Below are 24,914 nucleotides of genomic sequence, written 5' to 3'. Positions count from 1 at the left end.
AGCAGCCATGCAATAGAATTTAAGATCCCAAGGAAAGCAAAGAATTTGAGTAGCTGGATAATGGCCCTGGGCTTAAGCAGTCACTGATTTACACCCCTTCCCCAGAAGAGGGATGAAGTGCAATGAAGCTAGAAGCAGGACTGCTGTATTGTCTTGTCTGGTTCAGACAAGTCTTAAGTGGGCCAAGAGCCTACGGCAAGGTTTTTAGTGAGCTATCCTACTAACTCTTTATAAAAAGTCAAAGAAATTGCAAAGGTAAGAGCAATTACCACTATAGACATCTTAATTGAACAACTCTACAATACAAATTGAGGTCAAGCAGATTTAGTCATACATTGGTTGTTGTTTTTCCAAAAGCTGCACCTCTATAATGTTTCTGAGAGGAAATAGTTATTTTAGCCTCACAGCTGATCCCAGTTCAATACCTTCTCAAACCACCCCTCTCCTCTTTCCCTCCCCACATCCTCTAGGTGTTCACAACTGAGACTACAAGTATGTTTTCATCAAATTTGTTTGAATGACTTATCTGTTAGGAGAACAGCCCAAAAAGAATAAATATCATGTAATAAATGGAAGCTGACATTTGAGTACTGCTTTCAAATGTGCCACTTGGTGGGTGGATAGGAGAGGTAATTACTATACAGTTGGGAAAGAAAACAGTAGTATATGCACAGGGTATGTTAAAATGTTTTTGATAGGTTTGGTACATTCTACATCATACTAATTTCTTGATTCCCCTAGTCTTGTTTATGGCCATATTAACTCCAGTATTTGTATCTTCTTTTCAAAAGAAAGTCCATTTCACAAAAGCAGATATATTTCCATTCACCCATGACTCTTCATTCCTTCACAAGTAGCCTTTTTTTTTTAATTCCATTTACGTGTTTCTGTTTCACAAGTAATCCAATTGTAGGGCTTCAGCTACAGGGCTTTTTTTTTTTAAGTCACTATTTGGGATTTTTACAAATATTTAATCCTTTTAGTAAAAAAAAAAAAAAACAACCAAAAAAAACCCCCAAAACCCCAAACAAAACCTTTTTATTGAGTGCTAGAACACAATAATACTAAATCTCAAGGAGGGGCCTTCACAAGACTTAAGCAAACTGCAATAACTACAATTGATGCAGGGGCATATCGAGGTACCTGCCCAGTCATCCTCTAATTCAAATTCTCATCACACCAATGACTTCATCATAAGCCACCTAGAAAACCCCTTAACTTATACCTGCTTCCCCCTCCCTGATCCGCTGCAGCTTTTTCCAGCTTAGGAAAGTACAAGCAGATGAACTGATAAAAAGTTTTCAGTGAAGATATTTCTAAATAAATTCACCTTTTTGGTTTGATATTTTTCCAAGCCATAACAACTGTTTTATTCATATCTCTGGATGCATATCAGAAATGGTAGATGAATTCTCCTTACATAGATAGAAAAAATTCAAATGGAAGAGGGAGATGTTTAACAATACTGCTCATCTGATTCCTATTTACTGCTCTATTTTTCATCTTAATGCAGAAAGATTACCCACTAGAAGAGATCATATGGTTCTCTCTAACTGTGTGTTAAGGAATTTGGAAAATACTGGGTGCGTACAAATTAAGTTCTGCTTTTTCCCTTCTCCAGCATATTCGTCATTAGGCATAGGGTAAGACTGCTGCTGCACACTGCTTTGAAGGACAGAACATACACGTGTATTTTTACTACAATGAAATGAGACTTACAGCTTAAAGCACTACAGCCTCTGGAGGCACCACAGGAAAAAGGATCTTGAGGCTCTGTAAAATACATCTTTGTTAACCCACCTAACAAAGTCAGCAGAATCATATGTTGGAATCTTCACAACTTCTGCGTGTCTAAAAATTAACTTATCACAGGAACTTCCATCACCCTGCACTTTGTGGCTTACTATACCAAGAATCACATTTGAATTATGGTTGTTCAAGCTGTTCTACTAAATTCCAAACCACTTGCTATTTAGCTTCTTAAGTAAAATCAGACCTCACCCCTCCCCCTATTAAAGAAAAATATGCTGTTAAGTAACATGCATCAGCAAGAAAGATTCATCTCCTCCTTAAGGAAAGATTCAAGTTTCCTCCTTATTTTTTGCCTTTATTCAATTTTCTAAGCAGAGTAAATAGAATGAAAAGCAGGAAAAAAAAAAAGCACATTCTAAGCAGTATGGAGTTTACCCCATTAATGCTGCTTTTAAAATAAAAACTAATGTGAAAGTAGGTTCAGAATTGCTTATTTCAATTCTTAGAGGATTGTAAAATTTAACAAATGGTCCTTAAAATGTAATTAGTAAAATCCAAAGAATAGGATTACATTTAATGAGATTGGGCACAGTACTGCCAGACACAGCATTAAAGTGAAACTTACTTCTTTCATTTTTTGGTGTTCTGTCATAGTGGTTAGTGTTACTTCACCTAGTTGTTAAAGAGACTTGATTAGAACTAAGAGTTCAATTTCTGCTTCTGCATTTTCCATTGACCACAGGAACATTGTTATCTAGTTCTCATATAGATTCTGTTACCATTCTGAAGTCATACAACCCATATTTTGAGGTGGTATTTCTTATCCTATGATGACTATTACATAAATTGTATGAGGAGTCTCAGAAACTAAAATCACATTGGAAATAAATTATAGACAAGGACCAAAAGACAGATCCTGCACACCCCAGTTTATTGCCCTAACCAACAGGCTAACCTCCTCAACTACTAGCCTCCTTTGCACCATACACTTTTATTTAAATAGTAGTAAGTTCATGGCAAAGTACAACACAAAGACATGGAGTTCTGAGCTAAAACTCACTGACGTAGCCAGGAGAAGTAAAACTTTCCCTTTGTATGTGGAAAATATATAAGCAGTTAAAAATATTAAACTTGGTTCTTCCACACCAGAGCAATGACTTAAAAGATTTTTTTTCCTTTCGCTCTTTCACTCAACTAAAAAGTGATCCCTTCTGAAAACTACATGTAATTTGAAGTATTATGTATCAATGACAAACTTCTCCCCATTCCACACAGTTTCATGACTGCATTATTTAGTTTGGCTCAGTACAGGACTATATATGAAGGAAGTTTTGTGGTTTACATTACTAAGTTAGCTATCTTGGATTTAAACAATCGTACCACAGGCAGAACTCAGCTTCATTAGTTTCATCCAGCATTAGAACCATTTATTTATTTATTTATTTTTACATGTAACTCAAACAGACAAAGCACCAAGTTTCTCAGTTTCTCTGAAAGAAAAAAACCTTCTGCTTCTCTTCAAATTCTGTCTCAATAGTGCTTCAATATTTATTTTAAAATACAGGTGCAAGAGCAGGAAGTAGTATTTTGTTTTGGCTTAAAGGCAAAGATGACTTCTTAGTCATCAGCCTTTCTTACAAGTTGTCCCTTTCTTATGAAAGGGATTTGGAGCTCATGTTCAGTCATCTTTTTGTTTCTAATCCTATAAACTTACAGGCTTCTGAAGTACATGTCCCCATTTTAGAGGTGCTGCTTGCACTCTGTGTTCCACCATATTTGACATTGCAGAAGGTCACTGGTTCCCCTGAAAAATGGTTATCTGCTTGTAAGTTTTGCATTTTTTTGTTTTCTGTAGCACTAATTCAAAATTTTGAAAACCATTAAATAGTTATCGTAATCTTTTTCTTTATTACAAACTAACCACCTTTACCCCACCATTAGGATACAAGCAGCAGCTCCCTTACAACTTGTTAAAGGAGAATAGTCTGTAGAGAAGACAGTTATGTTCATAAGAGTAGAGTGTTTAACAGAGTAACTTAAATTAGATGCTAACATCCCATCTGTTTCTCCTGCCTCTCCCTTCCTTCCACAGGTCAGCAGCTGTCCTCTGTCCCCCACTCCTCCCCCAGCCATAGATGGATCCATAATCTTAGTCTTGTTTATATATTTACATCAAAGTCACAGGTTGTTTTTTTTGTTGTTGTTGTTAAGTCTACTATAACAATTTGGAAGGATCAACCAGATCATGAAACCACTGAAACATTGATTTAAAACCCAAACAAACAAAACAAAACCACCAAAAATCCTCAACAACAAGGAAATACTCAAACAATCACCTTTTTGCCATTTATACAAGTGGTAAGGAAAAATAAACTAGCTTGCTGGGCAGAATATTCAAGATATAGAGCATGACAAAAGCAAAAATTAATAAATCTATATTCAAATGTTATCTTTTTCCTGTTTGTAGTGTCAGTATAGAATATCTATTCAGTAAAATCCACTATTTGATGAAATGCTGGCCAGATTCTCAGGTAAAAACCAGCTCATTTTTCTCACAGAAAAGTTTTTGGGACATAATTTAGGACAGATTTCACATAGGGATGGGACAGGGAGGGGGCTTCTGTTGAATACCTTGTCAGCTTGAATCCACTTTTTTTGCTTATAACACTTAAAGTATTCTTACAATAGAAAATTCTAAACATTTAAGTTAATACACTATTTTCTTTACCATATTGATTCAGATCCCTGAGCAAACAGGAACCAACATACCAGAAATTCCAATGTGAAAGGGAGGAAATCCTCTATTTAGACTCCAATACAAATTCCCAACCATAGCTAAAAAAGATACTTGTCCTTCTCTAATGCAAATCTTGACTCCAAGAATTAATGTAGTTGAGGACACTGCTGCTGCCACTCAGAAGACCGAGGGTAACCAAAAGTTGAAATGAGACTACAGAACAGCTTCAGTTCTAACAGGCCACTTTTCACTTCAGATAAAAATCCTTGTTTTCAACTCTCTATGCTATGCTTTATTGAAGAGATGCAGACAATGATGGAATATAGTTTCCAGAAACAGTATATACGTCAAAAGAACTAGCAATAACATTAAGCAGTTCAACAGAATACAAAGAGGGAGTAATATTTCAGTGCTAGGGAGACCGACATTGGCCATACCTCAGAGGCAAAACAAGAGGAGGAAATGTCCTGCCTCCCCCTCAATTGTTCAACAATATTAAAGAAAAGGGTGGCAGCCAACAGAAAAAAAAATAAATTTGTAGGTTAAGTGAAGACCGAGATTAGCATCAGTTCTGAGTACAGGTCTATTTTTCAGGTTCTTATAAGTCGCAGTAAGAAAAATTAGGTTCCATAAAATAGGAAACATCTCCACGCTCCAAAGTAATCTCCTATGCCAGTAAGATTGTGTCTTTGTGTCCACATAAGACCTTTTATACTGTAGTTTCCAAACACTTGCAAAATTAAAATTAGATTTAGTTTCTAATGTAGTAGCGAGATATTGAGAGATTTATGTTATTTATAATTGAATATTATAAAGGAATAAGGAAAAGAGTTCAGAAGTGATGGTGCTGTTCTGTGGATGGGGGGAGAGAAAAATGCTTCTAAGTGACAGTTACTAGAACTTAATTTCTGTTCTAAAAACGCCTTCTTTGAACAATGATGTAATCCCAGCTGTCACACAGGGACATTTAGATATGGACTTGGTGCAAATATCGGTGTTCTTCAGACACTGAAGCTAACCCTACTACCTTTCTTTGTTCAAGACACTCCATCAAAAAGTTATCTAGATACCAACTGTTACTCAGAACTGTGTTAGTGTAATTTGGGCTCGTTAAAAGTTTATACTTTGTATACTTAGGAAAGAAAATTCAGAGGGAATAAGCCACTGTAAAAGAAGATAACATCCAGCTTGGAAAAATGCTTGCAGCTCATTTGGTATCAATTTAACCATTTTACAACATGAGGACAATAATGCCCAAGACTAAAACATAGAAACAACTGTTACTTTCAGAAGACTATGTGCCTAAAGTATGTTCTTGTTTCTTAACCATGATTTTAAGATGTACAAGAGGACTGAAAAGCTTGGCTATTTCACCCAAAAAGTTTAGGATTACCAGACAAAGGCTTCTTTTCCAGGTGAAGGCTTAGTCAGATGTTCACTAAATCATCACAGAAAAGCGAAGTCCACAGCAAAACCGTAACAATGAATAGGTCACAACATCACTTTACTACTATGCAGTATCACCCATCTGACCAGCATCTCGGGGAAAGTCTAGCAGTCAATTAATGAATAAATAGGTCTGGCACACTTCCTGGATTATCAGAACCAAAGAACATGAAGCTTTTTGCTAAGAAGGGAGAGCTAGCTGAAAGCTGTTAGAGAAAAAACACAGTTATTGGAAAATACCAGTTCACTGAGCCAAAAAAATGTTTAACTCGAAACATTGCTAGTCTGATAGGCTTTTGAGAAAGTGAAGCTTAAGATTCTGTATTACATTGTGGATCTACTGCAAGCTAATGAAGTTGCGAGTCTTCACGAGCGTTCCATGGAACTGATGCCTGACAGTAAGTTTAACAAGCACACTTATCTCTTATCTGCTGAAGCAACAATAGTCTATTCTACAAAATGAAAGGCACCTTGTATCTAGATGCCAAATTATAACACAGTAAGTGAACTATCAACCCTATAAATCTCAGTGCTGCATTCTTCAAAGTATTTATTTCCAAATGTTATTAACACATACAAACACTGAAACCAGTTTATTAAAAAGTATTTTTAATAATCCGATACATACCAGTTTACCAAGAAATGAGTGCAACATCAATTAACTGCTAGTTTAAAGGTTTGTCATAAGTTTACTTTTCTGTATTTTATAATATCTATGCCATGTATTTTCACCCTTCACTTACAGCTTATTTTTCCAATATCTAGTTTTAAAAAAATAAACCAACAAGAAACAAACAAAAAACCAAGGAACTCACAGCCAGCCATCATTGTTGTATCCAGCCAAAACTTGCTCTGGCAAATTAGACAAAGTTTAGAGCTGTCAATATGTCAACAAGAATTCGACACTTATCTATGTAAAAAGTTCACTTGAAATAAAGAGTAGTAACCGTGCCTCCTTTCTCTAAGGGATTTTCTGGAATTCAAGGTTAAAATTGCAAGTGTCTCAGATGCTCCAGGTGGATTAGAAGAACTGTGATTTCAAATCAGTTTTTAAACATGCTTAGTGCATAAAAGAAAAGATGACATTGTTCAGAGTAGATAGGTAACATACCTCAACTTACATGTCATGGACAACCAACCTGTAACCCCACATCATCTAAGCGTACTTCTGTAGAACTTGCATAACATACCAAAAAGAATACACACAAGTTTCTAATTGTTTAACATTTGATTAAGAGGGCCAGATTCCCTCATTTCCCACTGGTGATTGAAGAAAGTAGAAATACAAAAATGGAGACTTCATATACAAATTTTAGCTTCACATTAGGCACTCTCATCAGATAAAAGATGTCAGATATAAGAAGAGAACAGGAAAAAGTTAATTATTCTCTTGGTTTTGCTTGTAGCATTTGACACAATTCAAAGATTAAGCAGGCATGTTTAGGTGGGGATTTTTTTGTTTGTTTGTTGGTTTTTTTTAAAGCAATTAGCACACATCTGTACAAACTTTTGATAAACTTCCTCCCAATCATTAAATGGCACAATAACAAGCATGAAAAGGTAAGATTCAAAGTGTGGAACTCCGACTCTCATCTACTGTGGAACAGAATTGATATAGTACTCAAATGAAACCATATAGCAGCTCTGAAGATTTATTGCAACATCACCAATTTTTTAACAATTCTGTAATCAGAAATTAATTACACATTAATAACAATTGTCCAACCTGACTTGGGGAGAGGGTGTGGAACGTCACAAAGGAAAGACAGAGATATATATTTCAAGTACCTAGTGGCAAGATTCTGAATACCTTACTGATGTGGAGAACAGACAAGAGCTCTTACAGAAGGCGGATGCATTTAAACAGCGGACTATCCTGTCGTAGAAACACTCTGTTCCTTCTGTATTCCAGCCCTGGCTCTTCCTTAGCAGAAGCAAACATTCATTATTTCCAGACAGACATTGATTTTCAGTTCTAAATTTGTTACTCTGCTTGAAAAAATAATGAGAAGAGATAAACCTTCATTTTATACTGTGCAAAAAAGGAAAGAAGTTATGTCCAAACAAAAACTCAACACAAATTCTGTACTAAGTTTAAGCAGCTAAAAAAATGCATTTGAATCAGAAGCTTTAAGCAAAACAGCTACTAGTTTCATGATTTGGGGTTTTTGTTTGTTTGGTTTTGTTTTTTTTTTCCAGAAGGACCATGAATTTTAAGATAAATAGAAAAGGCAGAACCTTTACTAGATATTACTGTTCCATTCACAATCTAGTGAGTTTCTTGGACCCAAGACAGCCATATCCCACAAGTCTCAAGCAAGGGAAAACAGGAAACTTCAGCACTTTGAGCTGATCTGTAAGTAGAGTACTTTTCCCTCTTAATGAAACAATTTAGAAAGACAACAGCAGCCACTTAGGGAAGCCAACTGAACTGTAAGGTCACGAATACAGGAATAGGATTTCTTAAAATAAAGGTGTGATTACAGTCTGTACTTCCAGCAAGAGGGAAACTCCTGCAGGAACCAGATAAATCTCAGTTCCAGCATTCTGGAAAACTTCATATGAAGTTACTTAGCTGGTACCAAACTTCTTAATCAGTCTCATAGGTCAAGGTCACTTATACCCCACACAAAGAGCAAAACAGCCTTTATTACTAATCAGCAAGGTTGAGAATGAAGGAAGAGAAAATTCCAGAGTACAATAGAGATGTACAACTGACAAAGCTGTTGAGTATCCACTTTGTAATTGTTCTGTATGCCACATAATCAGGTCAGCTGGTTGTTACAGGGCAGGTGAAGTACAGCACCACAGAGAATCAACGACAGTTAACTTTTCTAGTACACCATCCAAATCACTATCAAGTAGCTACTCTTGCAGACTAGGCTGCTCTGACTCTAAGTTTGTGATACTAGTGGTTGAATGAGGCAGCAAGGTGAGCAGAAGGTGTGCAATCCACTGTTCCTAGCTAGGATATTAATAAGAAGGCCTTGAGAAAACAAGTAGTCACTCGACTGCCTTTAAGATGCTCTGTTAATATCAGTTTCCTCAAAAAGTCATTTGATTCCTCATTCTGAAAAGATGCCAAGATCTCCTCAGACAATATGAGTGCCAGAAATGACTTCAAGTTACATCAAGTACCAGCTCTCAAAATGCTACTATATGTGATAACCTGAAGGAAAGACCTTACAAAGTTGGGCTTGGGCCAGCAAAACCACTTCCTGAACCCCTGGACAAGCATTCTTAAAGTCACCAATTAAGAGGCATATTCAGCTAAATACATTTTACTGACAATCAAGAGAAGTGTACAACTGTACCTGAAGTTCTGACTTACTGCATCAGCACAGAATACGATGTAGGCCTTAAAGATAAAGACCTATGACATTTCATTTCACATCTGATTATTCAAAGTACAGAAACATACACCTGGAAACAAGTAAAGAACCCTCGAAGAGTTGCACAGTTGAAATTAATATGACTAAAGGATCTTGTTTCCTGATAGATCACAGGACAACTATAAGCCATTAACCGAACAATTCCTCAGATTTAGGCATCAACAGAAAAAGGTGTGGCAAGAGCTCAGTCAGGAGAGGTTTGAAACAAAGCCTCCTGAACATCTGCCTTATGGCAAAACTTTTTAACATCACCAGAAGGTCTCTGGCCTCAAAGGCCAGGTGCCACAACAGCGTGGAACACAACAGGTGGCACAATTCCAAAGTAAATAGGGAAGATAGTAAAAGTGAGTTCATAAACCCTATTTCCCCAACAACCATTGTACTATATCACTTCCAAGCTTGTTTTTAGTCAGCTAAATACTACCTGTGAGTTCTGTACAGCCTGATCTGCAGATCATTTTCAAGTCCTCAGGTGAAGCAGCTAACCCTTCTTTCTCTCCATCCCTTTTTCCACCCTCCCCATTTTAACTCACAGCTTAAGCTGCAAGCTCCCAGCTTGTTGCCATGATGGTCTGTTACATCCTATAGTCTCTCGGACTTTCCCTCTGCCAAGCAAGCTCAGTTGATGCCAGGGAAGGAGCGGCCTCTCCTGCTCCTCAGAGGGCCTACCTGACCTAGTCATACTATGACTGTCTAAGGGGTAAATAAAATATGCTTCTTGTACTAGCAGCTCTCGTTGACAGGAAAAGAAAGTAACAACAACAAGAAAAATTGAGAGGAACTTGAGGATGATACACCTGAACTAGTACTTACTATGAAGAAATCAGCAAGCTAATTACCTCAACATCAGAGGACAGGAAAGGGGCAAAACACCAATTAACAAAAACCAACCAGCAACTGTGTGTGCTTAACTTGTACTGGCCTGTATACTTCTACCAGACAGACACCTGCTTAGGCTATATGCCAGCAACAGGATGCACAGAATCATAGAATCATTTAGGTTGGAAAAGACCATGGGACATCATTGAGTCCAACTGTAAATCTAACACTGCCAAGTCCACCACTATCTGTGTCCCTAAGCACCACATCTACATGTCTTTTAAATACCTCCAGGGATAGCAACTCAATGATTTCCCTGGGCAGCCTGTTCCAGTGCTTGACAACCCATTTGGTGAAGAAATTTTTCCTAATATCCAGTCTAAACTTCCCTTGGTGCAACTTGAGGCCATTTCATAAACCAGCAAGTCAAATGTTCATAACTGGGCAAATAATATCCAAAGAACAGAATTATCAGATGCATAAAGAATTATAATGTATTGCTGAAGACTCAGTACAACTTCTGTGAAGGGAAGTCATAGTTCAAACATGACTGAGTTATTTGAAGATGTCAGTAGGCATGTAGACATGGGACACCAAGAGTAAATCAAGATTTCAAAAAGACATCTATTGATACCCTTCTCCAAAAGCTTTAAAAACTTCACAAGCAACAGAGGTGAAGTCCTTGCATAGATAAGTACCCGGTTAAAAGACAGAAAGTCAAACAAGGCTGTCACAGGGTTGCCTTTGCTCTTCCACCCAAATAGATGATCTAATAAAAAGTGACAATCCACTGAATAGTACAGTCTAGTATTAGCAGCAAAAAAAAATAATTAAGAGAACATCATGGGAACTTCAAAATATTGAGGTATCGAGGTGGTAAGATTGAAGATGATTACCAAAACCAAGTATGTATTAAGCTAAATAGCGGAGAAAGCAAATCTTTCATATTACATAGACAGTAATGGGCTCTGAAATGACTTAACACTCAAGTTTTATCTTGGGGTTCAAATACACAGTTCTGTGAAAGGATGAACTCTGTAAAGGGCACATCATCAAATGCTTGATTCTTAAAGGAAGATCTTCTGCAGTGTTCCCTGGTTTGTTACCACATAAATTCACACTGATGTGAACTTGAATACATGTAGTTCTAGTTTCCCAATCTCAAAAGAGAGCAGAAAAAAAAAAACAAGAAAGGAGAGAAGAACAATCACATTTAATAAACAGCTTCTCTGTAAGGAACATGTAAGAATTCTTCAGCTTGGGGGATATAAGAGATGGCCAAGGGAAGATGGGTCAGGCCTTCAGAAAAAAAGAAAATTGGAAAAAACCCCAAACTGCATGAATAGGAAACACCTTTGTCATCCCTTGCTTTTTTTAATTAATAGTTTCATATGGTGCTTCCATTTCTTGTTTAGGACAAACAGAAGAGTCACTTAACACAATATAACCAGGGGCACCAGTGATCCACTGAAGTTTTGTGTTGCTTCGAAATCACACACCCACACAAAATCAATAATAACTTATGGTAGAAAAATCTAGTAAATCAGTTATAAAAACAAAACCCCTGTTTTTCTTCTAAGGATCAAGACAAGTGTCCTTGAAGGCTGGAAGATATTTCAGAAATTTCATCATATATTAATAATTTTTTTCCCTAACAGTCCACCACAGGCTGCAGACAATAGATACTAAACTACACAGATTTGCTCTGATCTAGTAGAGCTGTTCTTATCTGATGATGCAGAGACAGATTATGACAACCCACATTCAGCATGGTCTGGACTATGCTTTGTTTGAAATACTGTTTAGCATGACTCTGTAGAACCCATTCAAACTGGAACAGGAGGAAAGGAAAATACTCAAACAGATCACAAGAACAGAGAGCTCATTATAGCAAATGGGATTGTACCACAGTGCAGACAGTAAACTTCAGACAATATCCGCTATTAACAGTTTGCACTAGCTTGTACATTTGTAGCTACATTTTTCACTTGTCTGTTAACTACTTGTTAAAATTCAAATCCACTACAGCTGCTTTTGAGTCATTAGTGCTCATTATCCATTAACACTCAGTTTTTACTAGGTTAAATAAGTGACATCATCTGAATTGGAATAAATACAGAAGGGGAAAGGGGAAAAATAGAAGGGGAAAAACTTAAGGGAAAACTCTAAACTAAGGCTAGAAGTGTCCTAACTTCTAGCCAGAAGAAGTCTGGGATCCATTTAAAAAAAAAAAAATAAAAAAAAGAACAATTAAGTCCTTCCAAACAACTATTGACTAGTATGTGGAAGTCTGATAACAAGGTAGCAGACTTCTTGACCTGGCAAGATTGCCAGAGATTGACATTTCCTGAGTAAGGTGGTAGGAAGAAACATACGCCCCTTTTCCTAAAGCACCATCAGATGGGATATCTAGCAGCAATATATATAGAAGGAAAGAAATGGAATTAAGACACTTAGAAGACAACATAAGTCTCCTGGACCAAAATATGGAAAGTATAATTTGTCTTGGTAAGCATGTTTGTGCTGTAGCGCAAGTCAACTGTGAAGATACTCCATACAAAAACACATAAAAATCAGAAGCTGAGAGAAAACTACTGCAGAAACAGATAAAGCTGTCAAAATTGCTTTAACGTCACTGACAGTAAATAAAAGGAAAGGTTTGGAAGCAAAGACAAATGGGTGGTTTTAAGGAGAAGTCAAAGATAGGAAGTGACTGCTTATGAAAGTTGAAGGAGACATAGGGTGGTCTAGGAAGAATAAGAAAATTGAAGGAGCATGAACCAGAATCACAGGTAAGTCTACAGTCACTGCAAACTTTTGAGACAGTTTGGCACAGTGAGCACTACAGCCCTTATACAGAGCAGTCTAAGGCAGCAGTGGATCCTAAGTAGATCCTATTTTCTTCCCCTTCATCAGATGGCTAACACCAGGATGACCTTCATCTGAACTATGGGTCACGAAGCAGTAACCATTTGATAATCCTCCCCCCATACTCAGATTAGGAAGCTTAATAGCTACACTTCGGTGAATTCAAATCTTCACATTTAACTGGGCCTTGCTCTCTGTTCTGTGAGCCAAACTGACAGGTGCAATCACAAGGTGGAGTCCTTTGATGCAGTCTTCTGTAATCTACATCATATATGGCAGCAGTATTAGTTCACTGTTAATCAAAAGATGTCCACTAGTTTTGCACCAGTAGTATTTTAACCTGGCATTATAAAATGGTGTAGTGCTTTTAGACTGGAAAATAAAGCTTTTAAATAAGATGTGCAAGCTTTTTGACAGTAGTTACATGAAGCAGCAGCTTATTTAACCCTAGATTAATTACACTGCCCTCTGACCTATTAGTGGCTCAGCAGACTAGAAATGCACTAAAGCTAGTTTATAAAACAGTGGAATTATGATGGTGAGAACTACACTATTCATATGTAAAATTTTAACTAGCCTTTAATTAAGATGATTTGAAGAAGCTGGGAACTGTGGAATGAGGAAGAGAAACATTTATAATCTGAAAATTAAGCATTTTTAAAAGCTGTCAGCAACATTTTAGAATAAAACACATTGCAAAACAACATTTTTTTCCACTGAACAACTCTTTAAACACAAGTAATCAATTCCCAGGTGCCACAAAAGCTAAGATGTCTCATAACTGGAAAGCAGGACCCTACCAAGTTATACAGAAACTAAAAAGCTGAGGAACATAGTTAAAGAGGTCACAAATTCAGTGAGCTTTCATCTACCAACAGACTTAAAAAAATTATTTCCCCGTCTAGTGACATTTACCCAACTCTCACTCCTACCTACAATACAGCACATGCTGCTATAGAGATGCAAGCCTGGATGGATGTTAACCAAACACAATTAAAAGTGGTAGCTGAGACTCCAGAAGAATTTTGCAAAGAATAAAATGTTTGCCTAAGAAAGGGTTAATCCAGCTTCTCAAGATACTACACAGGAACCTGGTCTGTGCCAGAAGTAGAGACAAAAAGAAAGATGATGGCCTGACACACAGGTCTTTGATCTGCAGAGTCACATGCTGCTGACACGCCCCATAAAAAGGGATTCAACCTCTACTGCTCGATGCATTTCTGCAGAATTAGAGTCCCCTACTCTTTGTAATACATCTTCTACCCCCTTACAGGCTCAAACAGATGAGCCACTACCATCCATCTTCCCTTCTCTACTCTCTCCTTCCTTCTTCCTGGCTTTTTCTATGCCTTTAGTGGATGGAAGGATAAAGTGGTAGATTAGCAGTCGGGAAAAAAAGATATATGACATAATAATTTTACACCCTCAAACAAGGTGTGCTTTTTTGTTCTTTTTTTTTTTTTTTTTTTTAAATGTATGGTAGCTAGATTTTAATGCCATCCTCTTTTTTCAGAAGTTGATACATGTGAATCACATAAATTCAGTTTTGTTCCAACCTCTATCAGCATTTCAACCTATCTTATCAAAGTTCCCTCTAAGCACATGGAAGAGAGCAAGGTTCAAGAATAACATAAGAGACAGTGGTCCTAACTGGAATGAAGAATTTTTAGTAAAGTCTATAAATCTCTGGCTGACCTCTACACTTTACATAAAACACACTGAACTCTAAAGGTTAGAACAACAACCTTGTTTGAGGTCCTGCTACTTGAGTAATATTCAAGAAGAAGGGATCCATTGTAACTGTCTATTCAAAACACCCATATAATACAGTTGAAAAATAAAAAAAGGCAAGGGCGGATAAGGGGAAGAGGTACTAATTTTTCCCATTTTAGCTGTAGGCAGTACAAGCCCTGGCTACTTGCCAGTAGCTGGAATACAGCTCCTCAACAGCATACACTGATCTGATAATAATAGGAATGTGTCCTGCTGATCAATTTATTTCTCTTACACAACTACTAGTACTTATTACCATAGCAAGACAGTTCAGGAGACTCAATTAACAGAAAACTAATCCAGAGCACAAGAGGGGGAAAAAAAAAAAAAAAAAAATCACAGTAGGCTCCTTAGACTAACTTAAAACAGAAGGGCAGTTCACTGTTACATTAGACAAGTTCCACTACAAAGGGAGAACAAGTGGAAAGATGTTATTGTTGGTAGTACTGTATTCTTGGACTTGTCAACAATCTTGTTTATTAGGATGCTGTTCAGCCAACTTAGTTTCCAGTTCACTTTAAACCCCCAAAAAGCTGTTGCTAAAATAGGCAGTTACTAAAGTCAGAAGCCTTGTTCTTTCCAGTAAAGCTACTTATACTTGACTCAGGAGAGAAAAGCAGGTATGTGGTAAACCTGATTAGGAAACTGATCTGACCTTTTCTTTCCTATTCTTCCTCCTGCCACTTTTCCCCTTCCTGTTATCTAGGTTGGTGTTAAGCTAGATTAGCTTTACAGTCCAGTTTGTTGTACTCTTTAATAAATGATATGCTCATACCAGTTGATATAAATCATGAAGGTAGGTACAGTGAGTCCAGAAAGAAAAACAATAAAATTGTGTTATGCATCAAAGAAACCCAGAAAATTACCAACCTCGAGCGTTAGTACACAGTTACCAAATGCCAATTCAAGGGAAGAACTGAGACTGAGTTGCAGTGACAATCTGTACTCCACGTTTTTGGCTTACACAGTTCCAGCTTAAGAAACTCTTAGTGCCTACAATGCATAAGGTTATCAGAGTTTAAATTTCTCAGCTCACTATCTGCCACATAAAAAGTAAACAGCTACTATACAAGAACATACAATAAGAAAGTTCAAGCTATGCCTAAAAACATTGACAAAGATTACAGTAGTTCCTGAAACACTGAAAAATTGAACTGGCTTCCATATACCAGACATAAGGAGCACCAAAACCACCACCACATGTTTTCTCAACACTACTGAAGATATGTGTATCTATTTGTATGCTCTGCAACACGACTCTGTTCTGAGTGCAAAGAATTAAAACTAAGTATCACCACTTGCACCGTGCCATGGTCCATGGATTAGTCTGTGCAGCAGACACAGTTTGTCTTTCACAAAAAATTATGCTCCATACACCCTTACAATTGCAGGTTCACAAGGGATCAGTGAACTAGTACTGTGTCTACTGATAGACACACAAAACTTCCTCTTCCTGCCTTTTAAACTAACCCTCTGGGTGTCATTACTCTAACTTTCCCTTGTACTATGTTCCCAAGTAAAAATTTCTCTCAGGAGTCAAACATAAGATATCCCTCGAAAAACATATAATCACAGCAGTAGGCAATACTTTTTTCTGAAGAAAAGCTGATGAGTTGAAACAGATTGTGAGAGGACACGGAAAAGAAGCCAATTTAACACTACATTTTTGAAACAAAGATAGTCCAACACAAGCAAAACAAATCCATTTGTTTGCTCTTATTTCAATCTAAAGACATGATACATACACCACAGCAACTTTCTATGACATACATATACACACTGACCATTTTTCTCCTCTTTTGTTAACCTGCACAGTTCAGGGAAAATGGGGATGGTACATTCAGGGCTGCGTTCCATTCCTGGCAGCTGACAGTGCCATAGGCAGCTAAACCAATCCACTGGCTGATTTCTGCTATTACCCATCCTGCTTCTGTCGCACAGTCCCACCCCTGTCCTTGTGCTAGCACCAGCATCCATCAGATTGTATTTTGTTTGTTTTTTCCTGCAAGACCTTAACTCCTCTCAACAGATGACCTGACCAGCTACTGAGTTAAAGCAGATCAGGCAGGGGTCAGAGTGCTGATGCAAGCATACAAGCAGCAGGAGCACAAGGCTGCAATTCTCCATTCAGGGAATAGTTCCGTGAGACTTGATGATGCAAGATTGCACTTTACTGTGTTCTTAGATTGTGGTTTCATAATAAGTGTTCAACACTAATGCTGACTTGAACACCTGCCTCTGTAATACTAATTTGAGCCATTCCCTTACATGATACCATCTTCCCCCATTGCATCAAAAACTCCCTGTGAACCTGTGCTATGATTCTGATCTAGATTTAATTCCTGTTGTTCTTCTAACATTTGCAAGTAACACTGAGATTACTTCCCTGATCTGTTTACACTGGGATCACACCAAGAGTTTCAAATCACAGCTCAGAGCATGACAGATCCACAAGAATACCTTACACCAGTATTACTGCCCATCATACTGGATGATGACACTAAGGCCATAGCAAGTTTGTTTGCCATTCAAAGAAGCTGGAGTGCCAAGGAAGCAAAAGAGTTCAAAGCAGGCATCATTTTGAAATCATTTGCGCGTACAGTCTGTTAGTGGCTTGACAGGTAATAGAGCATCCAGCCATCAAACAATCACTGGCAGATAGACAAGGACACTATAGATATATAGTAAATAGTTAGTTCTGCCACTACTGCTGTGGCAACTACAGAAAATCACCTACAACTGCAGCAGTATTACAAAAAAGTGACACTTAACCTGCTGCAAAGTGCTTGCAGCCACAGTGAAAGTGAAAACACTTCTGTGTATTTTGGGAATAAAGATACAAAGTAGTTAATGCGGGAGTGTTGCAAGAATGGGGATAATATCAAATGCAGTAGCTACAAATCTTTTCTTTGGGGGGGGAATTCCTCTTCCTAGAAAGTACACTTGAGAGATAGCTTGTTCAAAAATAGTAAGCTGGAGCAGAAGTTCAAATATTAAAAAAAAAGTCTAGATCCATCAGAACAGAATTAGATGCACCAATGTATCCTAGTTTAGAGGGGAAAAAAGTCTAAAAAATATAACAAGAGTAAAGAGTATTTGTATGCTAGATTTCACAAGCATACAAAAATGGATTTTCACTTTGATCAAATTTCAGTTTTCATAAGAAAGCAATACCAAGGCTATTTCTGGTCACATGTGTGCCCTTGAGCTGAAGCAGAGGAACAGTAAAACTTCTACCCTTCCCCTCCCTCCAATACCAATGTATTTTTTTAAGTAGTGAGATAATATTTTAAACTTTCATTTTCACAATAAAAGATCACTCAGAGTCTTTTATAGTTTCACAATACAATAAGGCCCTAGCAAGATGATTTCAACTTCCACAACTGGAGTTATCTGGCACTTTCCATTAAAAAGCCTCAAGTTACTGCTCCAAACTTTACCCACAGGATACGGTGATAACATAGTAAAAAGCACCACCTCACGTCAAAGCTTTTTCTTGCCACCCTGGCAATTACTAGGACTGTCCTCTGTGCCTGTCATGAAAGTTATGGGGACTCAATGTACTTGCCAAGACTCTACCTGTCAAGTTCAAATGAAATTGGTCAGTGGGGTCAATGACTCCTTGGAAAAAACTGCATAGATCCTGTTTCTTAAGGCTGACCACAGTATGAATCTACGCTTTTATAGCTCCATACTACAAAGCCTCTCAATCCAATGGAATGCATTTAACCAAGTCACATTACAAAGTTTGATCAAAGAGCACCAAAGAGCAAGTTTTAACCATTCCAGTATTCACCTCTACATTTTGCAATTTAAACCACCATGGAACTCAGTTGCTGGCTTAAGCTAGGTACTTCAACTCTGAGCTTTCCAGCTGTTTTCCTTAAACACAGAATTTAGAATTAGGATATTTTCTTTGTTAGTTATGTCACAAAGACTGTACCTAGGACAAAACATACCAGTGAGTGCTGCTGTAAACAGTACTTCTTCACACTGCATGCTGTAAGAACACTAACAGAATCAAGATCTTCAGGTGCCTTCTAAGAGCATTAGTTTTGTACTCTGCTAGAATCATGCAAGAGTTAGGTACATCCATAAGCACAAGTCTAGGCATCTTAGGAATGTTAGTGCCCAACATAACGCACACAAAGATTACCATCTGAACAGCCATTTTGTACTGAACATCTACTTAGAATTTCTGTGAATATATTCCATTCATTTAGAGTGTGAAGTCTTTTGTACCTTCAAATATGTTTAGATACCAAATAAAAGAATTCTTAGTAATGTCAGTGAAATTTTATCACTGTTTTTCTTCTCAAATTCTTTAAATGCTTGAACATTTTTGACCCGAGACTTTAAATCATATTCCGCAGGTCACGAATTAACATAATAGGCAGGCAAAACTCAAGTTTTTAATTCTAAAGCCCATGCAAATATTCAAGTCCGCAGCCAGGTTTTGACAAACAATTCAGCAATCGAGCCCTTGGAACAGAGGTCCCTAACCATCACTGACCCTCAGGCAAACAGTACACTGCAGGCAACTATTATTTCTGTCTCACTGTTGCAGACATGAACAATCTGTTGACTATGAGCCTCAAGCTGGGCAATCACAATCTTGGAGGTATCCATAAAGTAAGTGGATGAGGAATCCTTTACAGATAAGGATTTCAAAGTGATTATACTACAGAAATGCAAATATCAAATCTAGTATCAATATGGTAAGTGATATAAGACATCAAAATAAAGTTAATCATCCAAAAGGTTTAGCAGAAACAATATGACATGTTGAAGGACTCTGTACTTTCTTGCTGCATTCTCTGAACATAATGCTTGATAAGTGATAGTCCGTAGAACCATATCATCTTTCAACATTTTTTTTTAAATTAAGAAAATAGGACAGGTAGAATGATCTGAGTTTTCTGTTGGTGATGGTTTTTTTGTTTGTTTTAGGATTGACAGTAAGCTTGTTCAAGAACTGGGGGAGGGCTACTACTTTACCACATCATTTTCCTCACTTTGCTACAAACGTATGATTCTTGAGAAAGGTGGAAAAAGAAAAAATAAATTATGCCAAATCCATCATGTTTACCACTCCTCCCCCCACCATGCTGTTATTTCAGCCATCAGCCCAACAATTGTTCAGATCTTCCAGTTAATACTAACTTTGTTAGGCTCTTCAAATCCTTAGGAATACTTTGCTGAGTAAGAACAATCAGCCATTTTTACTTTGGAAGTTAATTTGAGCTAATGTAGGAGGTTACTTTACAGAAGTTAATGCTACAAAATTTCAAGAGTAAAGAAAAAAACCCACCCCAACAACCCAAACCTGTTAAGTGTACTTTACTGCCATTATCCTGACTACTCACTCTCTTGCCACCTTGTTTACACTTTCTCTCAGATAAGGGCTGCCCAACAGGCACACTAAGTAACAGTTCTTAACAGAGGTAGCTCTTGACTAACTACTAAACCATAACCAATATCCTTCCTCCTTAGCAGTTGCTAATAATTTTGGGGCTCCCTTCTATTAACGGAATTTTGCATCATGAACATACGGAGAAATCGCATCCTAAATAACTTTTATTCCAAGGAAAAGAAAACTGAGCATGAAGCAACACCACAGTGCATTCAGTGTAAAAATCTAAAGTAATTATGTTATGGTTTTATACTTTGTAAATCTCAGTGAAAAAGCAATCAAAAAAACAAATTTGAGGAAGTTGCCCAAACACAGCACATCTGCCCAGCACAGGATCCAACCTATGGTAAAATTTTGTCTTACACAGCATTCATTACATTTCTTTGCAGTTCTTGTCAGTGTTGGTCATGCTGTGCAATTGCGTTCCCTGAACACATCTGGAGGCAAACCATTACCACCTGTACATCACTTCAGTCATTAATTGTCAAACAGACTTTTACGATTTTAGTTTAAATTTAAAACCAAAATGCCATTAAATAACAGCTGACCAGAGGAGCAGCCACTTTTATATTGTGGGAGATCTCAGTCCATCAGATTGAACAGTTTATCACAGCATCTATGCCAACGAACTAGCTCTCCTGATATATTCTAATTAAACTGCATTCCTTCCACAAGAAGCATTATTAAAGTACTCATGTATGGAAATACATAAATATTGTTTTCCTAAAGAATATTGTAACCTGAAGGATTAAAAACACAGTGCAAGCATACACAGGTATCATAATATGTACACAGGTGTTTTAACAGGTGTTTAAAAGTGTTATTGGGACAACATGGCAAGAACAAGAAGCCTGAAGAAGCTACCATGTTACTGAAAATATGTAAATACCTCACAAATCCGGACAAAGCTAATCGCCTTGCAATTATAAGTGTACCTACTTGTTAGATATTTACTTCTTTCTTTGATCTTGTCTCAAGCACACACAGAAACACTGAACGAATTGCTGCTTACCCTCCCAGTTACATCTAGATGCGTTTCCACCGCTCAGCCATCAGGGAGGATCAGTACTGACACTAGCATACTACTTGAAGATCAAGGATCTTATCTATTTCCCTAAGAAGGGAAACGTCTGTTGAAACGACACAAATAAGCAGTTCCTGGCATCAAAGTGTTCACACAGCCCACCCCCCCCCCGTAACCCGGAGCGTCCCCCGCCTTGAGGCGGCAGCGGCACACGTAACAGATGCCAGCACTCAAAGCGGGCAGCCCGCCCGCAGGAAAGGGGCAGGGAAGCGAGGGCAGAGCGCGAGCCGTTAGCCCGGCAGGCAGCCGCGGCTCAGGTACCCGCCCGGGCGGAGCGGTTCCGTCCGTCCGTCCGTCCGTCCCCTCGGCAGGGCTCTCCCCGCGCGGGAACGCCGCCGAGGCGGCCGCCAGGGACCGCGCTCCCCCGCCCAGACACGCGGGGAAGTCACGTGACCCGGGGGAACCTCACGGCACGAGAGCCACCGGGGCAGCCCCGGAGACGGGGGGCGGGGGGGGGAAGAGCGAGGGGAGAACTGCCGTCGCCATGACAACTTCCAGGGGGGAGGGAAAACTTCAAATCCCAACCGTCAGTGCAGGAGCGGCTCCCTCTTAAAGGCGCACACACACGCATACACAGGCGGGCTCCCTTCCCCCCCACCCCCCTCCGCCCCCCAGGCACTGGCGATGGAGGAGGAGAGGAGGGGGGCAGCCACCGGCACTCACCGCGCGAACGACGAGAAGCCGAGACAAAAGGACCCGAGCCGAGGAAGGGTCTCGGTCGGCGGCGAAGGGAGGGACCGAGCGGCCCCAAACGAAGCCGTACCACCCACCCTCCGCTGCCCGGAGGCGGCTTAGAACCTTCGCTCTCCCCCACAGACCCCGTCTCCGCTTCCGCCCTCCAAGAAAGCCGCTGGAGCCGCTCCTCCATCCCCGCTCCCCTCCTCCGCCCACCCGAGAGACCCAGGTTCAGGGCGCCTCGCCCGCTCCCCCCACAGAGCCCCCGCTCGCCGACCCGCCACCCCGTTCTCCTCAAGGACCCCGCTGCCCCCTCTCCCGCCCCCCGGTCCCCCCACCACGGCCGGGATGCGCCGCCGTCCCCCCCTCTCTTACCCACACAGTGCATGAGCCGGTGCCGCCAGGAGTCGAGTTCTCGGCGGACTCCCCTGCGCTCCGCCGTGCAGCGGGGGCTCCGGCACTGGGAGGCGGCGGCAGGAGGAGCGGGAGCCGCGGCGGCCATTCTGTCTGTTCCCTTTTCCATCTGCCTCTGACCTCACGCCCGCTCATTTACATACGAGCGCGCGCGCCACCCAGAAGAGCCGCGCGCTCCCCCGGCTCCTCTCCCTTCCCCCCTCCCTTGCCTTGTCGAGCGCGTGCCCGCGCGCCCCCCTCCCCCGCCCCCCCCCCCCCCCCCCCCCCCCCCCCCCCCCCCCCCCCCCCCCCCCCCCCCCCCCCCCGCGCTCAGCATCCGGGGCGGGGAGCGCGCGCCGCCTGGCGGGGTGATTGACACGTGTCCCCGCCGCGGGCCCCCCGAGCTGCAGCCTTCCCCCGCAGGCAGCGGGCCGGTTCGGTAACCGGGCCGAAAACGGACAACCCCCCCGCCTGCCCGCCCTCTGTCCCCACCACCGCCCCGTTTCCCATCCATGTCCCCTGGCCTACAAATCCCGCAGGGCAGCGCGCCACCTGCTCCAGCCCAGCCAGGGCAGGCAGCAGCAGCAATGCACGCCGGGAGTCGTAGTTCGTGGAAGGAGGGGGAATGGCACCCACCCCCGAAGCCAACCCCACCGGGAAGGCACCCCGAACGGTCCTCCCAACGGCTCCGCGCTGCCTGAGCCCCAGCACCGCCGGGCGACCCTCGCTCCACGCCTCCCAGCACCGCAGCTCGGTCGAAGGCGGCTCTGGGTTAAGAGGATTTCAAACACCAGCGCAGGTCTCGCCCTCATCCCACGGTCTGCCTGGGGTGCTGCGTGGAGCAGGGCTCGCTCACGGCCCACGGTCCCCCCGCAGCCGCTTCCACCTCCGTGCTCACACCCGACCCTCCGGGGCTGCTGCCCATCATGGCAGCCTGTTCCCCCTTCCGTCCCTTATTCTACCACGGGCTCGGACGTGGCTGTCACGCAAGGGAAGGCACAACGCTGTACCTTCCTAATTAGCTTGCCAAATTCACTCCGTAGGGAGATTTTCAAAGTTTTCTAAACTACTGCTCGGTTCACCAGACTGTTTTTAACAGCTTTGCTTTCAGCCTACTTTTTATAAGGGTGTTGATCACACGGAGTCGGACAGGGAGGTGAGCTGGGAGCCGGCATCACACAAAACCACATCATTATCTCCCACCCCCCCTTCGGAACAGGCTGGCGTGGAAACTAGAAGCAAGTCAGTTTAGTTCAGTATCTAGGAGCACGCCTGAGAAAGCTTACTATCAGCCTAGGAATGACTTCAGAACTAAACTCGTATTAAGATAACGGCAAGAAAGTTAACACACAAACGTCAGATTGGATTACTTGGAGCATTTGACAGGCACTGGGACAGCCAGTTTCGCTGCTCTGCACGCACAGTCACCCTCATGCTGTACCTCCGGACCCCAGCACAAGACACATCCCTCAGCACCAGCCTAACGTGACAATTGCTACCCGTGCCTTGCAAGAGAGCAATTAGCAGTCTCGAATTCCCCAGACAGAAAAATCAAGATCTCGCTGTTTTCTCAGATCCTGGTGCATCTTTGAGTGCCTCCTCCTCCCCCACGCTCCCCTCCTCTCAACAGTCTTTGTATGCAGCGTTACTTCAGCAAGAAATGGCATTTTCTGTGCCTATTTGCAGGTTGTGATAGAAAACAGCATTTAATAAGGCCATAGAGAAGACACCCTTGTTTCTCCCCTTCCTCCCCCACAAGGGTTGAATGAGCAATACTGAAAAGAATCATGTTAGCCCTATCTAGACACTTATTTTTTTCTTGTGCTAGAGGATGAGCAGAGTTAATACCAGCGATACTGCATCAAAAGCTGCAGAGGGGCTTCAACTTGGAACAAAGAACGGGAAGCCGTTCCCTACTCATTGATCCCTCTACCTATCTGCGTGGAGTGTCAGTGCAACCAAAAGCAGGGCTATTTGGGGACAGAGCCCTTACCGCCTTTCAGTGGAACATTTCAGGAGAATGACAAGCCTGGAAGTGCAGGCGAAAAGGCAACCTTTTGCTTCCTCTAGCTTTTCATCACAGCAGGCAGCATTACATAGCAAGCAGCAGCTTTGCAGTCTCCTGGCTTCCTCCTCCTTCACCTCAGATCTGTTGCGAGTACCTTGGCTCTCTTATTTGCACTGGACTTCCAACAAGCGACAAAAATTACCAGCCGTGTCTCAGAGAAACAGCAAAAACCGAGGCAACTCCAGTAAGGTGTTGTCAAAGCCCACACAAACTAAAATGGAACCTTATTCGGATAGAATGCATCTGTTTTGAACTAGTAATAGCCTCCATTAAAAATATTTTTTTTGCCACAAAATAAGCTTTAAAAAAACCCCTGTTGTGCATTTGCTTCTCCTGAAAACCTTCCATGGTGGATATTTCCTTCTGAACTTCTTAAAGGTGTTCTTTTTTGTCGGTAAAGGACATATTCAGGGATTGTCTGTAGAGCACAGCCCTGAATATCAGTTCTGCTTCCACTGGAATGAACAAAACTTTGGTAACAGATGACAGGTCAC

General features: G+C 40.7%; 1 protein-coding gene across 1 annotated transcript in view; it reads right to left on the bottom strand.

Moving 5' to 3' along the window:
- Positions 1-22,565, bottom strand: part of LCORL (ligand dependent nuclear receptor corepressor like) — an 81,904-nt gene extending 59,339 nt beyond the window's left edge. The window contains 1 exon segment of the mRNA XM_075752414.1: positions 22,335-22,565. Coding sequence (XP_075608529.1) covers positions 22,335-22,482 — 148 coding nt within the window. The 5' untranslated portion in view covers positions 22,483-22,565.
- Positions 22,566-24,914: the final 2,349 nt, after the last annotated feature.

This window comes from Balearica regulorum, chromosome 4, assembly GCF_011004875.1.
Source record: "Balearica regulorum gibbericeps isolate bBalReg1 chromosome 4, bBalReg1.pri, whole genome shotgun sequence".
NCBI classification, from domain to species: Eukaryota; Metazoa; Chordata; class Aves; order Gruiformes; family Gruidae; genus Balearica; species Balearica regulorum.
The sequence above is the reverse complement of the archived record's forward strand: the minus strand, read 5'-3'. Positions and strand labels throughout refer to the sequence as shown.